This window comes from Diorhabda carinulata, chromosome 5 (assembly GCF_026250575.1).
Source record: "Diorhabda carinulata isolate Delta chromosome 5, icDioCari1.1, whole genome shotgun sequence".
NCBI classification, from domain to species: Eukaryota; Metazoa; Arthropoda; class Insecta; order Coleoptera; family Chrysomelidae; genus Diorhabda; species Diorhabda carinulata.
Window position 1 is genome coordinate 5,298,179 of NC_079464.1, and position 15,972 is coordinate 5,314,150.

The following is a 15,972-nucleotide window of genomic DNA, read 5'->3' on the forward strand; positions in this document are numbered from 1 at the left end:
TTTTTCGTTTTATTTAATTTTATTTAATTAACGAATTATAAAATGATTCCCGACTAGCTGAATAGTCAGAAACTCCTGTGGTTTGATTCCACTGCCAGATAAAGACTGCATGAAGGCTTCAGTTTACGCGTCAATGAAATATAGCAGCTGAAAATGGTATCGGGTTGTCCCTCTCGACTCGCGGCCAGCTGCAGATTCGATAGTCCCTTCGCGTAGCCCAACAGCGGGTGCAATGTTATTGCCACAAACTCGTTGTTCGATGGACGTAGCACCGGGGTACTAACAAGCTTCTTCAAGTTATAAACCTTGTGAGGAGGAGGGCTGGAGGTCGAGGCAACCCTAGGATCCGGGGACATTACACCCTGAAGCGTCCCGACAGTTTTGAAATTTCTTCTTTTTTGTTCCTCTATGCCATGTGTCAACGTTTGAAAAAGCAGGGATCAATGTTTTGACATCAGTAGAAATCGATACTTTGGGGGTAGTGAGTTCAATGAACCGTGTTTGCTCAGTAGTCTCGGGGTAAAGAGGAGGATTTGTCATGGTACCTGTTCTTGAAGGTCCTTTGATATGAGTATTTCACCAGGTTTCCCGCAGGTATTACTCCTGACAGTAAAAAGGGAGACCATTACGTTGAACAGCTCTCTGCTAATAAATATTTTGTGTGGAAAGATAAAAAAGATAAAATGATTTGTAATTTGCATCCTTTCAGAGATGAAACTGGGGTTATAAAGGTGGAAACCAAGATTGCTGAAAGGGTTGATTTGAAGTCATTCTCGACACTAATTCTACTTCTCTACTATCATCTTGATTAGGGATCGGATACCGTTCATCCTTCGGCACTATTACCTCCACTTTGGATTAACCCAATAAAAATGAACCGTCCTTTACACTGACACCCTCGTATTGCCCACGTAGGCGCACCCGAGGCGTACGACCGGGTTTCCTCACAACCGTCAATGTCCAACGGCTCCTTGAATGGGAAAAATGAAGTTGAACACGTAACTAACTGAGAGCTGACCTCGACATTGACAGTCTCCAGAATATACTAGAACGTCCAGAAGGCTTCAGATGGGACTATGGATTCTTCGAAAAGTACTTGAGGTATTTTAGAGAAAATAAAGCAGAAAATCAAAATTTTGATTTCTTTAGAGTGTTTGCTTGAAGATGCATTAGATCAAACCACGAATTGACTGGAAAATCATCCTTCGACCTTAGTTGAAGTTGAAGATATTGTGAATAACAGCTCCAGTCTTAGAGTCTTCCCTCTAAGTCTTAATTTCAATCGCAAAAGTTATTTATTTGGTCTAAAAGAACAAGCTCGAAGAAAAAATGACTTTAATTCACAATATTGATACATTGATACTTACATATTTGAAAAAATGAGCGAAAACATTTATATATTTGTCATTTTGTGTGTCATTTATCAAAAACAAGAGAATATTCATTCGATTGAATCGAAGAGTGAACCATTTGATGTCACTTAAATAACAGTTCCAGCTCCATTGGTCACATCCTCCCCTCTCGATCAAGTCAATCGTGCTCAGCATCGAAGAAAACTGTTGATCTACGCCAAAATGGCGAACGTGGGATAGACAATCTTTTCTTGTTTTTTTTTCGGTAGTGAGAGTTGTTTTGTATTGTTTGTGTGGTGATAAGAGTAATCTTTATATCTGTTCTAGTGAAACTGATACAGCTGAAACTGAGTATTTTTGCAGTTGTTTCCTTATTAATTCTGCAAGTAAGATTTTCACTGTAGTGCTCAAGTTTATCAAACATAAATAAGTACGAGTGTAGTAAGATTACAAAGTGATAATCCAGTGGTAGCTGAAAGGTACAAAGACGAATTTGAAGCTTGAGGTGGAGTTCGTTAGATGAAAACTGCTTTAGAATCCTCCTCATTTTCCACAAGTTTCCAGTTTACTTGCTTTTCAGACTATATTCACCGCTTATCTAGTCTTTCGCACTTTTTTAAGTAGTAACTCTTCAAAAAGAACTTATTTTCCCCACGGCGGCCATTTCTAAATTGGCATCAGCTGATTTTAACAATTGCTCAATTGCAGAATCTCTGTATCATACGTCGGGTGAAATATGTCACTACAATTAATACTCAGAAGTGTAGCACAGTTTCCGAATTAATATGAAGTACTGAAATCAATTTAAAAAGTTGAACTCTTTACTTATGTAAGTTGAAAGTTATGGGAAGTAGACTGGGGTGATATCTAGTGGCGGTGTAACTAAATAAATTAGACATCTATAGTTATTAATATGAATTGAAATAAAACACTTTGTCAAAAAACAGTTTTATTTATCTATAAAATAAATATTAAATTACAATACTACGTTTATAAACTTGAATTTAAAAATTTTATTTATGAATTTCTGTTAGATAACCATCAAAATAACTCAAATCAATGGGATATTTACATGAAGTGAGATGGGAACTTGACTTTGATTGAAAAATAATAAATATTACTTAAGTTATTAAATAATTTTGTTTATAGAACTTTTAACTATTATATATAATGATTTTTCTTAGAATCTGCGTAAAAAAAAGGAAATTGTTGAATGTTTTGTCGATTTTGAATGAAAAATCTGCATTACAACTATGACAAGATACCTTGTAACAAAATGAATTTAATTTCTTGTATTTCATTCTATAAAAAAATACTGATTGATGAGTGAATATTTTTTTTCAAATATACTAATTAATTTTATACAAAAGTAACGAATTTCTGTAGTAAAAGATTCAAAATACGTAGATCTACGTAAAAAACGTTGAGTTGACAACGCTGTTTAGACGTACAACCTCGCAGTTTTAAATATTCGTTTATAAATCTCTTTTTGATGATTTTTAATTGTGAGAATGAGTGTCATATTAAATAAAAGAAAATTTGATGTTTTATTTGTTTATAATTCAAAATATGAGCAGTTAAATTCGATAGGAACATGAATAAATTATTGCAAAGATTGATAATGTATCTTAAGTTATAAGGACTAGAAAAACCGCTCCACTTAATTACGAATGATAAAATGGCTGTTTAAATATTTTGTAAAATATCAGTCAAAAGACGTTTTTGGTTTATTATTGTTTTTCAAGTACTTAAATAACGACGTTATCGGCTTTAGAAATTTCTACCATTTCTTGTGGTTGTGTATTTATGTTATCAGAATCTGGTAAAGTGCCTAATTCTCCAACACTCAAGTAATCCACCAATTGGGCACCCAAACAATCGCACATCACGTTAATAGTAGTCCTGAATCTATCACTGAAAATCAATATAAATATCCTTCAACATTCTCTTAAATGGATTCCAATGATCAAAAATAACCTCAAAATAACTTTTTTCCGCATATTTTTCTATTATTTAAATGATTATCAGTTTAATTAGGATGTCAGATATACATTCAATTAATAAATTGATACTCACAGAAGCCAGTCTACTGCTATGATGTTAATTACTTCCTCAGAAGGGAGACCAACTGTGTCAAGTACCATCACCATAGTGACGAGACCAGCTTGTGGAATGCCGGCAGCTCCGATACTCGCAGCTGTAGCCGTCACACTATAAGTGAATTTTTCGCGATTATATACGATTTATATCATCTAGATATTATATAGGGTGTCTAATATATAATGTCTATATCCATTCACTTTGTTTATTAAATAATCATACGAAAAGAAAACCTCAATATTCGAAGTAGTTCAACAAGCTCTTCGAGACCTTGGTGAAACCATTCTTTCGGCATGGATCTGAATAAATATATATTAAATCTGACGGTACAAGGTCTGGATTAAATGCTGCTTTTGTTTGAGTTAGTTTATAATTAATAATCATAATGAACAACAACATAAAAAAATAAAAACATTACTCAACTAACTTACCAAACAGCAACCGTTTTCCCAAAAGTTAAAGGAATGTCTTTAAGTTGAGCTATGAAAATAGCAGCTACTGCTTCATATAAAGCAGTACCGTCCATATTTATTGTAGCTCCAATAGGGATAACGAATCTGGTTACTCTCGGATCAACGCCCATTTTATCCATAGTTTGAATACTAATCGGCATCGTCGCTGAACTAAATATAATTTATACTCAATTAGTGTTTCGTAGAAGTTCACGTCTTGAACAAATCAGAAGTTTGTGATTGGTGAGTGTGAAACGAAATGTTTTGGAAACAGTTCCATCCCTGCTTAAAATGTGAGGGAGGTTTAAAGATAGTGAGTAGTTTTGTTCAACAAGTAACTGCAACAAATTGTTTGTTTTGTGGTTGAGGTTGCTGCATCCAAAAAAAAAAATGATTAAGATGAACAGGGATATCTCCCACGACTAGTCACTATAAATATAGTTTGGAGGTAAACGGAAGGTAGGATCAATTTGAGGACAGTTTGTTTTACTTTAGGTTTCACTGAAGTTAAAAAGTGACTGTCAGAACATAAAACAGAATACTTTTAAATAGAATGTAATATATCGAAAGTTTCCAGCAAAAAACGTCATACAAAAGTCGGCATAAGATAACAAAGGGATTCGAAAAAGGGCTCAAATTTATTTACGGCAACGTTTCTTAATAGAGAGGCAGGTCAATTTGTCCGCGAAAAGTTTTAAATTATTCTTCAATTGCAATTCGAAGGTCGAGAAGGGAGCGTGGTCTTCCTGCAAAAACGCGGTCCTTGAGAAGACCCTACAGGAAGAAATCACAGGTGTCAGTTCACATGAGCGTGCGGGCCCTCAATGAATCCTTTTCTGCATATCCATTCTCCAAAATTAAGTTCCATCCTGCATGAAATGATGATATCCATTTGCCCACGTAAATCTTCGAGCATTTCCAGACAAAAAAGTATGGACCCGTGAGACTTCCCGCATGGATACCTGCCCATACACACACCCCATAAAAGTTAAATTATTCTTAAATGAAGACGTGAAGATTCCGGTCGTTCCAGTAAACGCAGTTAAGCCGATAGCAGTACCGTTCATCTTGAAGGTTGCTTCATCCGATCACAAAATGGAGCGCTGGAGCTACAGATTATCCTTTCTGCACTCGCAAAATTCCAATCTGCGATCGAAATCATCTTCGTGAAATACGTGGAGGAAACGCGGACAGTAAATTCTCCCAATAGCCGCACTGAATATTGGTTCGGCTGCTCCACCAACGCCACCACCACTGTTTCTATATTTTTGTTAGTGGTTACAGATACCGGTCGTCCAAAACGTGGTGTGTCGGCAACAGAGCCCGTTTGTTAAAATTTCTTGTACGTCTTCATTCTGAAAACGCGTCTACTCGACGTGTACGTGTTATCATGACACAGAACAACTGTCAGCACGATATTGCTTCGTTTTCATCTTATTTGACAGCGTTGCTAGACGATTTTTCGTTGCCTGGCTTATGCCGACCTCTGTATTCTGGTTAACTAACCAATAAGTTTTATTATATACGTTTTTAAAAATGGCGATCATACCTGGAAGCTGTTCCGAACGCAGTAACCAACACCTGACTGAGCTGTATAATGGTTTTGAAAGGTAGTTTCCTTACAGCAACGAAATAAATTATGGAAAGACTGCCGAAACCGTGTAAAAATAATCCAGTCAAAACTGTCGCGAAGTATAATCCAAGTCTGCCAACGAGATCAGCGAAACTTACAATTTCTAAAACTTTGGCAGCTACTAGGAAATATACTCCGATCGGCGAAATCCTAAAACATATAATGATCGATCAAAGTTTTTTATTTATAATACATGCCATGAGTAGAAAAACAGTATAGATTATATTTTTAACTTTAATCGACCCGTTTCTCTCTAAACTCAAGCAATAACAGAAGCCGAAAGAAAATATTAATTAGTTTCTTAAACAGCTGCTTGCTACAAGTATAAGTAGCGTTTCCAGGTGTGTGGATGAAGCTGGATATAATTAGGATTTTTGATTACCCATTAAGGTACACATCTGATATCACCGTAAATCATTACCTCATGCGTTGGGTATTAATACTCAGTCTGTATGTCGCATTTCTAATTGAGAGCATTTTGTAGAAGGCTTCGGCGCGCGGCGTCATTTACATACAGATTCTTCAGCAACGTCTCCTTTGTTTAGCTTTCTTTTTGGTAATGAGGTCATTCATAACGATAAAAACACACAGAAAAGGACGCAAATTGTGAATTTCCTTCGCGAATTTGCATACATACACATACACCACTGTGTGCTGCAACGTTCGTTGAAAAAAATGACGGATAGCGTGCTTCGTGTGTGTCAAAAATTTTTGTTTACTACGTCACTACGTTTAGACATGAATCATGTGCGTCGTAAAAAATTTGAGGTGTGGACCCGACTTTAAGACTCCTCATCTCCATTGTTTTCCAATGAAAACATCGAATCGAAAACACAAACGCATTTCAATTGGCCGAAGCGGTCGGAAGACGTATGCACAAAATTTCTTTGAAATATTTCGGCTAGACAGTCTACGATAAGCAGTGGCGTAGCTCGGTGAGATTTATTTAATTCACAAATTTCTTTAAATTCATAGAAATATGGCGTTCTTTAGACCATCGGTGAATTAAGACAATGAAATTGCACAGTGTAGTGTAGTTTTGTCAACATGTGGTTTTATACAAAAAAGAAACTGAATAAATGGATGGCAATAACCGAATCGTCAAAGATAATTCGACGGCGACAAGATTATTCGCGTCAGATAAAAGACTACCGAGCTCTAATAGACGAATGGGGTACAAAAAAGGCTCAGTTCACGTCTGGTGCCTTGTTTAAACCAAACGCACTTACAAACAGGTACATTTCACTCGTCTATTTACGTTTTATAAAAGAATTTATAAAAAGGGTGATTCTACGCCTACAGTCGATGAAACAAAACTTTGAGGTTTTTCTTTGGCAGGTCAACATTACACAAAATAACGCAATAGATTGACACTGCGGTAAAAATTTTGTTTCCTTTGCTTCGGAAGGAAGACTTGTACAAGTGCCTTTCATAAGAATTTAAGAGATATTTGAAAATGTTTGATTTTAACTTATACTAAAACACAAAATTCTCGACGAAATCCGGTATTTTTAGCAAAATTTTTTGGTCTGTACGAGCATGAACGAAAGCACAATCATGATGAGTATTCCTTTGACTTATTCCATAGAACCCGATCGATCGTTTTAGAATACTGGCGATTATCTGCGATACGAAATAGCTTTAGTCGAAAAACCTACTATCGAGCTAAGCAGAAACATCTACTTGCACTATGAGATCATGTGACAGGGTAGTAAAAACGAACGCAGTTCATTCTCGGTCTACCAGTTTTTCCCTTATATTCTATTTTTTGGACGAGAGAGTAATAAAACCCAATTACCATTCCAAAACTTATTAGAAATAAATGAATATTTTCTATAAATGTAGATACCTGAGCTAATATAAAAACCTTTAATTGGTCTTTCATAATCATAGTTGTACAGAACAATAGAAAAATGTTTGGAGTGGTTAAAAGCCCTGGTATTAAAAACAAAAGTAATTTCAATTCCAAGAGTCTCTTCCTGATGAATTTCGCCCCGAAAATACGATTTTCATTAGTCTTTTATAACCTTTAGTTGTACAGAGCAATAGAAAAATGTTTGGAGTGATTAAAAGCACCGGTATTAAAAACAAAAGTTAGAAATTTCAATTCCAAGAATCTGTTCCCGATGAATTTCGCCCCGAAAATACGATTTTCATTAGTCTTTCATAACCTTTAGTTGTACAGAACAATAGAAAAATGTGTGGAGTGGTTAAAAGCACCGGTATTAAAAACAAAAGTTAGAAATTTCAATTCCAAGAGTCTCTTCCCGATGAATTTCGCCCCGAAAATACGATTTTCATTAGTCTTTCATAACCTTTAGTTGTACAGAACAATAGAAAAATGTTTGGAGTGGTTAAAAGCACCGGTATTAAAAACAAAAGTTAGAAATTTCAATTCCAAGAGTCTCTTCCCGATGAATTTCGCCCCGAAAATACGATTTTCATTAGTCTTTCAAAACCTTTAGTTGTACAGAACAATAGAAAAATGTTTGGAGTGGTTAAAAGCACCGGTATTAAAAACAAAAGTTAGAAATTTCAATTCCAAGAGTCTCTTCCCGATGAATTTCGCCCCGAAAATACGATTTTCATTAGTATTTTATAACCTTTAGTTGTACAGAACAATAGAAAAATGTTTGGAGTGGTTAAAAGCACCGGTATTAAAAACAAAAGTTAGAAATTTCAATTCCAAGAGTCTCTTCCCGATGAATTTCGCCCCGAAAATACGATTTTCATTAGTCTTTCATAACCTTTAGTTGTACAGAACAATAGAAAAATGTTTGGAGTGGTTAAAAGCACCGGTATTAAAAACAAAAGTTAGAAATTTCAATTCCAAGAATCTCTTCCCGATGAATTTCGCCCCGAAAATACGATTTTCATTAGTCTTTCATAACCTTTAGTTGTACAGAACAATAGAAAAATGTTTGGAGTGGTTAAAAGCACCGGTATTAAAAACAAAAGTTAGAAATTTCAATTCCAAGAGTCTCTTCCCGATGAATTTCGCCCCGAAAATACGATTTTCATTAGTCTTTCATAACCTTTAGTTGTACAGAACAATAGAAAAATGTTTGGAGTGGTTAAAAGCACCGGTATTAAAAACAAAAGTTAGAAATTTCAATTCCAAGAGTCTCTTCCCGATGAATTTCGCCCCGAAAATACGATTTTCATTAGTATTTTATAACCTTTAGTTGTACAGAACAATAGAAAAATGTTTGGAGTGGTTAAAAGCACCGGTATTAAAAACAAAAGTTAGAAATTTCAATTCCAAGAGTCTCTTCCCGATGAAAATCGCCCCGAAAATACGATTTTCATTAGTCTTTCATAACCTTTAGTTGTACAGAACAATAGAAAAATGTTTGGAGTGGTTAAAAGCACCGGTATTAAAAACAAAAGTTAGAAATTTCAATTCCAAGAGTCTCTTCCCGATGAATTTCGCCCCGAAAATACGATTTTCATTAGTATTTTATAACCTTTAGTTGTACAGAACAATAGAAAAATGTTTGGAGTGGTTAAAAGCACCGGTATTAAAAACAAAAGTTAGAAATTTCAATTCCAAGAGTCTCTTCCCGATGAATTTCGCCCCGAAAATACGATTTTCATTAGTATTTTATAACCTTTAGTTGTACAGAACAATAGAAAAATGTTTGGAGTGGTTAAAAGCACCGGTATTAACAACAAAAGTTGGAAATTTCAATTCCAAGAGTCTCTTCCCGATGAATTTCGCCCCGAAAATACGATTTTCATTAGTCTTTCATAACCTTTAGTTGTACAGAACAATAGAAAAATGTTTGGAGTGGTTAAAAGCACCGGTATTAACAACAAAAGTTAGAAATTTCAATTCCAAGAGTCTCTTCCCGATGAATTTCGCCCCGAAAATACGATTTTCATTAGTATTTTATAACCTTTAGTTGTACAGAACAATAGAAAAATGTTTGGAGTGGTTAAAAGCACCGGTATTAAAAACAAAAGTTAGAAATTTCAATTCCAAGAGTCTCTTCCCGATGAATTTCGCCCCGAAAATACGATTTTCATTAGTATTTTATAACCTTTAGTTGTACAGAACAATAGAAAAATGTTTGGAGTGGTTAAAAGCACCGGTATTAAAAACAAAAGTTAGAAATTTCAATTCCAAGAGTCTCTTCCCGATGAATTTCGCCCCGAAAATACGATTTTCATTAGTCTTTCATAACCTTTAGTTGTACAGAACAATAGAAAAATGTTTGGAGTGGTTAAAAGCACCGGTATTAAAAACAAAAGTTAGAAATTTCAATTCCAAGAGTCTCTTCCCGATGAATTTCGCCCCGAAAATACGATTTTCATTAGTCTTTCATAACCTTTAGTTGTACAGAACAATAGAAAAATGTTTGGAGTGGTTAAAAGCACCGGTATTAAAAACAAAAGTTAGAAATTTCAATTCCAAGAGTCTCTTCCCGATGAATTTCGCCCCGAAAATACGATTTTCATTAGTCTTTCATAACCTTTAGTTGTACAGAACAATAGAAAAATGTTTGGAGTGGTTAAAAGCACCGGTATTAAAAACAAAAGTTAGAAATTTCAATTCCAAGAGTCTCTTCCCGATGAATTTCGCCCCGAAAATACGATTTTCATTAGTCTTTCATAACCTTTAGTTGTACAGAACAATAGAAAAATGTTTGGAGTGGTTAAAAGCACCGGTATTAAAAACAAAAGTTAGAAATTTCAATTCCAAGAATCTCTTCCCGATGAATTTCGCCGCGAAAATACGATTTTCATTAGTCTTTCATAACCTTTAGTTGTACAGAACAATAGAAAAATGTTTGGAGTGGTTAAAAGCACCGGTATTAAAAACAAAGGTTAGAAATTTCAATTCCAAGAATCTCTTCCCGATGAATTTCGCCCCGAAAATACGATTTTCATTAGTCTTTCATAACCTTTAGTTGTACAGAATAATAGAAAAATGTTTGGAGTGGTTAAAAGCACCGGTATTAAAAACAAAAGTTAGGAATTTCAATTCCAAGAATCTCTTCCCGATGAATTTCGCCCCGAAAAAACGATTTTCATTAGTCTTTCATAACCTTTAGTTGTACAGAACAATAGAAAAATGTTTGGAGTGGTTAAAAGCACCGGTATTAAAAACAAAAGTTAGAAATTTCAATTCCAAGAATCTCTTCCCGATGAATTTCGCCCCGAAAATACGATTTTCATTAGTCTTTCATAACCTTTAGTTGTACAGAACAATAGAAAAATGTTTGGAGTGGTTAAAAGCACCGGTATTAAAAACAAAAGTTAGAAATTTCAATTCCAAGAATCTCTTCCCGATGAATTTCGCCCCGAAAATACGATTTTCATTAGTCTTTCATAACCTTTAGTTGTACAGAACAATAGAAAAATGTTTGGAGTGGTTAAAAGCACCGGTATTAAAAACAAAAGTTAGAAATTTCAATTCCAAGAGTCTCTTCCCGATGAATTTCGCCCCGAAAATACGATTTTCATTAGTCTTTCATAACCTTTAGTTGTACAGAACAATAGAAAAATGTTTGGAGTGGTTAAAAGCACCGGTATTAAAAACAAAAGTTAGAAATTTCAATTCCAAGAATCTCTTCCCGATGAATTTCGCCCCGAAAATACGATTTTCATTAGTCTTTCATAACCTTTAGTTGTACAGAACAATAGAAAAATGTTTGGAGTGGTTAAAAGCACCGGTATTAAAAACAAAAGTTAGAAATTTCAATTCCAAGAGTCTCTTCCCGATGAATTTCGCCCCGAAAATACGATTTTCATTAGTCTTTCATAACCTTTAGTTGTACAGAACAATAGAAAAATGTTTGGAGTGGTTAAAAGCACCGGTATTAAAAACAAAAGTTAGAAATTTCAATTCCAAGAGTCTCTTCCCGATGAATTTCGCCCCGAAAATACGATTTTCATTAGTCTTTCATAACCTTTAGTTGTACAGAACAATAGAAAAATGTTTGGAGTGGTTAAAAGCACCGGTATTAAAAACAAAAGTTAGAAATTTCAATTCCAAGAATCTCTTCCCGATGAATTTCGCCCCGAAAATACGATTTTCATTAGTCTTTCATAACCTTTAGTTGTACAGAACAATAGAAAAATGTTTGGAGTGGTTAAAAGCACCGGTATTAAAAACAAAAGTTAGAAATTTCAATTCCAAGAGTCTCTTCCCGATGAATTTCGCCCCGAAAATACGATTTTCATTAGTCTTTCATAACCTTTAGTTGTACAGAACAATAGAAAAATGTTTGGAGTGGTTAAAAGCACCGGTATTAAAAACAAAAGTTAGAAATTTCAATTCCAAGAGTCTCTTCCTGATAAATTACGCCCCGAAAATACGATTTTCATTAGTCTTTCATAACCTTTAGTTGTACAGAATAATAGAAAAATGTTTGGAGTGGTTAAAAGCACCGGTATTAAAAACAAAAGTTAGAAATTTCAATTCCAAGAGTCTCTTCCCGATGAATTTCGCCCCGAAAATACGATTTTCATTAGTATTTTATAACCTTTAGTTGTACAGAACAATAGAAAAATGTTTGGAGTGGTTAAAAGCACCGGTATTAACAACAAAAGTTAGAAATTTCAATTCCAAGAGTCTCTTCCCGATGAATTTCGCCCCGAAAATACGATTTTCATTAGTCTTTCATAACCTTTAGTTGTACAGAACAATAGAAAAATGTTTGGAGTGGTTAAAAGCACCGGTATTAACAACAAAAGTTAGAAATTTCAATTCCAAGAGTCTCTTCCCGATGAATTTCGCCCCGAAAATACGATTTTCATTAGTATTTTATAACCTTTAGTTGTACAGAACAATAGAAAAATGTTTGGAGTGGTTAAAAGCACCGGTATTAAAAACAAAAGTTAGAAATTTCAATTCCAAGAGTCTCTTCCCGATGAATTTCGCCCCGAAAATACGATTTTCATTAGTATTTTATAACCTTTAGTTGTACAGAACAATAGAAAAATGTTTGGAGTGGTTAAAAGCACCGGTATTAAAAACAAAAGTTAGAAATTTCAATTCCAAGAGTCTCTTCCCGATGAATTTCGCCCCGAAAATACGATTTTCATTAGTCTTTCATAACCTTTAGTTGTACAGAACAATAGAAAAATGTTTGGAGTGGTTAAAAGCACCGGTATTAAAAACAAAAGTTAGAAATTTCAATTCCAAGAGTCTCTTCCCGATGAATTTCGCCCCGAAAATACGATTTTCATTAGTCTTTCATAACCTTTAGTTGTACAGAACAATAGAAAAATGTTTGGAGTGGTTAAAAGCACCGGTATTAAAAACAAAAGTTAGAAATTTCAATTCCAAGAGTCTCTTCCCGATGAATTTCGCCCCGAAAATACGATTTTCATTAGTCTTTCATAACCTTTAGTTGTACAGAACAATAGAAAAATGTTTGGAGTGGTTAAAAGCACCGGTATTAAAAACAAAAGTTAGAAATTTCAATTCCAAGAGTCTCTTCCCGATGAATTTCGCCCCGAAAATACGATTTTCATTAGTCTTTCATAACCTTTAGTTGTACAGAACAATAGAAAAATGTTTGGAGTGGTTAAAAGCACCGGTATTAAAAACAAAAGTTAGAAATTTCAATTCCAAGAGTCTCTTCCCGATGAATTTCGCCCCGAAAATACGATTTTCATTAGTCTTTCATAACCTTTAGTTGTACAGAACAATAGAAAAATGTTTGGAGTGGTTAAAAGCACCGGTATTAAAAACAAAAGTTAGAAATTTCAATTCCAAGAGTCTCTTCCCGATGAATTTCGCCCCGAAAATACGATTTTCATTAGTCTTTCATAACCTTTAGTTGTACAGAACAATAGAAAAATGTTTGGAGTGGTTAAAAGCACCGGTATTAAAAACAAAAGTTAGAAATTTCAATTCCAAGAGTCTCTTCCCGATGAATTTCGCCCCGAAAATACGATTTTCATTAGTCTTTCATAACCTTTAGTTGTACAGAACAATAGAAAAATGTTTGGAGTGGTTAAAAGCACCGGTATTAAAAACAAAAGTTAGAAATTTCAATTCCAAGAGTCTCTTCCCGATGAATTTCGCCCCGAAAATACGATTTTCATTAGTCTTTCATAACCTTTAGTTGTACAGAACAATAGAAAAATGTTTGGAGTGGTTAAAAGCACCGGTATTAAAAACAAAAGTTAGAAATTTCAATTCCAAGAGTCTCTTCCCGATGAATTTCGCCCCGAAAATACGATTTTCATTAGTCTTTCATAACCTTTAGTTGTACAGAACAATAGAAAAATGTTTGGAGTGGTTAAAAGCACCGGTATTAAAAACAAAAGTTAGAAATTTCAATTCCAAGAGTCTCTTCCCGATGAATTTCGCCCCGAAAATACGATTTTCATTAGTCTTTCATAACCTTTAGTTGTACAGAACAATAGAAAAATGTTTGGAGTGGTTAAAAGCACCGGTATTAAAAACAAAAGTTAGAAATTTCAATTCCAAGAGTCTCTTCCCGATGAATTTCGCCCCGAAAATACGATTTTCATTAGTCTTTCATAACCTTTAGTTGTACAGAACAATAGAAAAATGTTTGGAGTGGTTAAAAGCACCGGTATTAAAAACAAAAGTTAGAAATTTCAATTCCAAGAGTCTCTTCCCGATGAATTTCGCCCCGAAAATACGATTTTCATTAGTCTTTCATAACCTTTAGTTGTACAGAACAATAGAAAAATGTTTGGAGTGGTTAAAAGCACCGGTATTAAAAACAAAAGTTAGAAATTTCAATTCCAAGAGTCTCTTCCCGATGAATTTCGCCCCGAAAATACGATTTTCATTAGTCTTTCATAACCTTTAGTTGTACAGAACAATAGAAAAATGTTTGGAGTGGTTAAAAGCACCGGTATTAAAAACAAAAGTTAGAAATTTCAATTCCAAGAGTCTCTTCCCGATGAATTTCGCCCCGAAAATACGATTTTCATTAGTCTTTCATAACCTTTAGTTGTACAGAACAATAGAAAAATGTTTGGAGTGGTTAAAAGCACCGGTATTAAAAACAAAAGTTAGAAATTTCAATTCCAAGAGTCTCTTCCCGATGAATTTCGCCCCGAAAATACGATTTTCATTAGTCTTTCATAACCTTTAGTTGTACAGAACAATAGAAAAATGTTTGGAGTGGTTAAAAGCACCGGTATTAAAAACAAAAGTTAGAAATTTCAATTCCAAGAGTCTCTTCCCGATGAATTTCGCCCCGAAAATACGATTTTCATTAGTCTTTCATAACCTTTAGTTGTACAGAACAATAGAAAAATGTTTGGAGTGGTTAAAAGCACCGGTATTAAAAACAAAAGTTAGAAATTTCAATTCCAAGAGTCTCTTCCCGATGAATTTCGCCCCGAAAATACGATTTTCATTAGTATTTTATAACCTTTAGTTGTACAGAACAATAGAAAAATGTTTGGAGTGGTTAAAAGCACCGGTATTAAAAACAAAAGTTAGAAATTTCAATTCCAAGAGTCTCTTCCCGATGAATTTCGCCCCGAAAATACGATTTTCATTAGTATTTTATAACCTTTAGTTGTACAGAACAATAGAAAAATGTTTGGAGTGGTTAAAAGCACCGGTATTAAAAACAAAAGTTAGAAATTTCAATTCCAAGAGTCTCTTCCCGATGAAAATCGCCCCGAAAATACGATTTTCATTAGTCTTTCATAACCTTTAGTTGTACAGAACAATAGAAAAATGTTTGGAGTGGTTAAAAGCACCGGTATTAAAAACAAAAGTTAGAAATTTCAATTCCAAGAGTCTCTTCCCGATGAATTTCGCCCCGAAAATACGATTTTCATTAGTATTTTATAACCTTTAGTTGTACAGAACAATAGAAAAATGTTTGGAGTGGTTAAAAGCACCGGTATTAAAAACAAAAGTTAGAAATTTCAATTCCAAGAGTCTCTTCCCGATGAAAATCGCCCCGAAAATACGATTTTCATTAGTCTTTCATAACCTTTAGTTGTACAGAACAATAGAAAAATGTTTGGAGTGGTTAAAAGCACCGGTATTAAAAACAAAAGTTAGAAATTTCAATTCCAAGAGTCTCTTCCCGATGAATTTCGCCCCGAAAATACGATTTTCATTAGTATTTTATAACCTTTAGTTGTACAGAACAATAGAAAAATGTTTGGAGTGGTTAAAAGCACCGGTATTAAAAACAAAAGTTAGAAATTTCAATTCCAAGAGTCTCTTCCCGATGAATTTCGCCCCGAAAATACGATTTTCATTAGTATTTTATAACCTTTAGTTGTACAGAACAATAGAAAAATGTTTGGAGTGGTTAAAAGCACCGGTATTAACAACAAAAGTTGGAAATTTCAATTCCAAGAGTCTCTTCCCGATGAATTTCGCCCCGAAAATACGATTTTCATTAGTCTTTCATAACCTTTAGTTGTACAGAACAATAGAAAAATGTTTGGAGTGGTTAAAAGCACCGGTATT

The 15,972-nt window shown here is 34.2% G+C and overlaps 1 protein-coding gene across 1 annotated transcript in view; it reads right to left on the reverse strand.

Annotated features, from left to right (window-relative positions):
* Window positions 1-2,284: 2,284 nt before the first annotated feature.
* LOC130894473 (excitatory amino acid transporter 3) overlaps window positions 2,285-15,972 on the reverse strand; it is a 48,271-nt gene continuing 34,583 nt past the window's right edge. The window contains exons 6-9 of the mRNA XM_057801336.1: window positions 5,454-5,687; window positions 3,884-4,075; window positions 3,429-3,563; window positions 2,285-3,266 (exon numbers count right to left, since the gene is read on the reverse strand). Of these exons, the coding sequence (XP_057657319.1) occupies window positions 3,101-3,266; window positions 3,429-3,563; window positions 3,884-4,075; window positions 5,454-5,687 (727 nt within the window). The 3' untranslated portion in view covers window positions 2,285-3,100. The remainder of the gene's footprint in view (window positions 3,267-3,428; window positions 3,564-3,883; window positions 4,076-5,453; window positions 5,688-15,972) is intronic.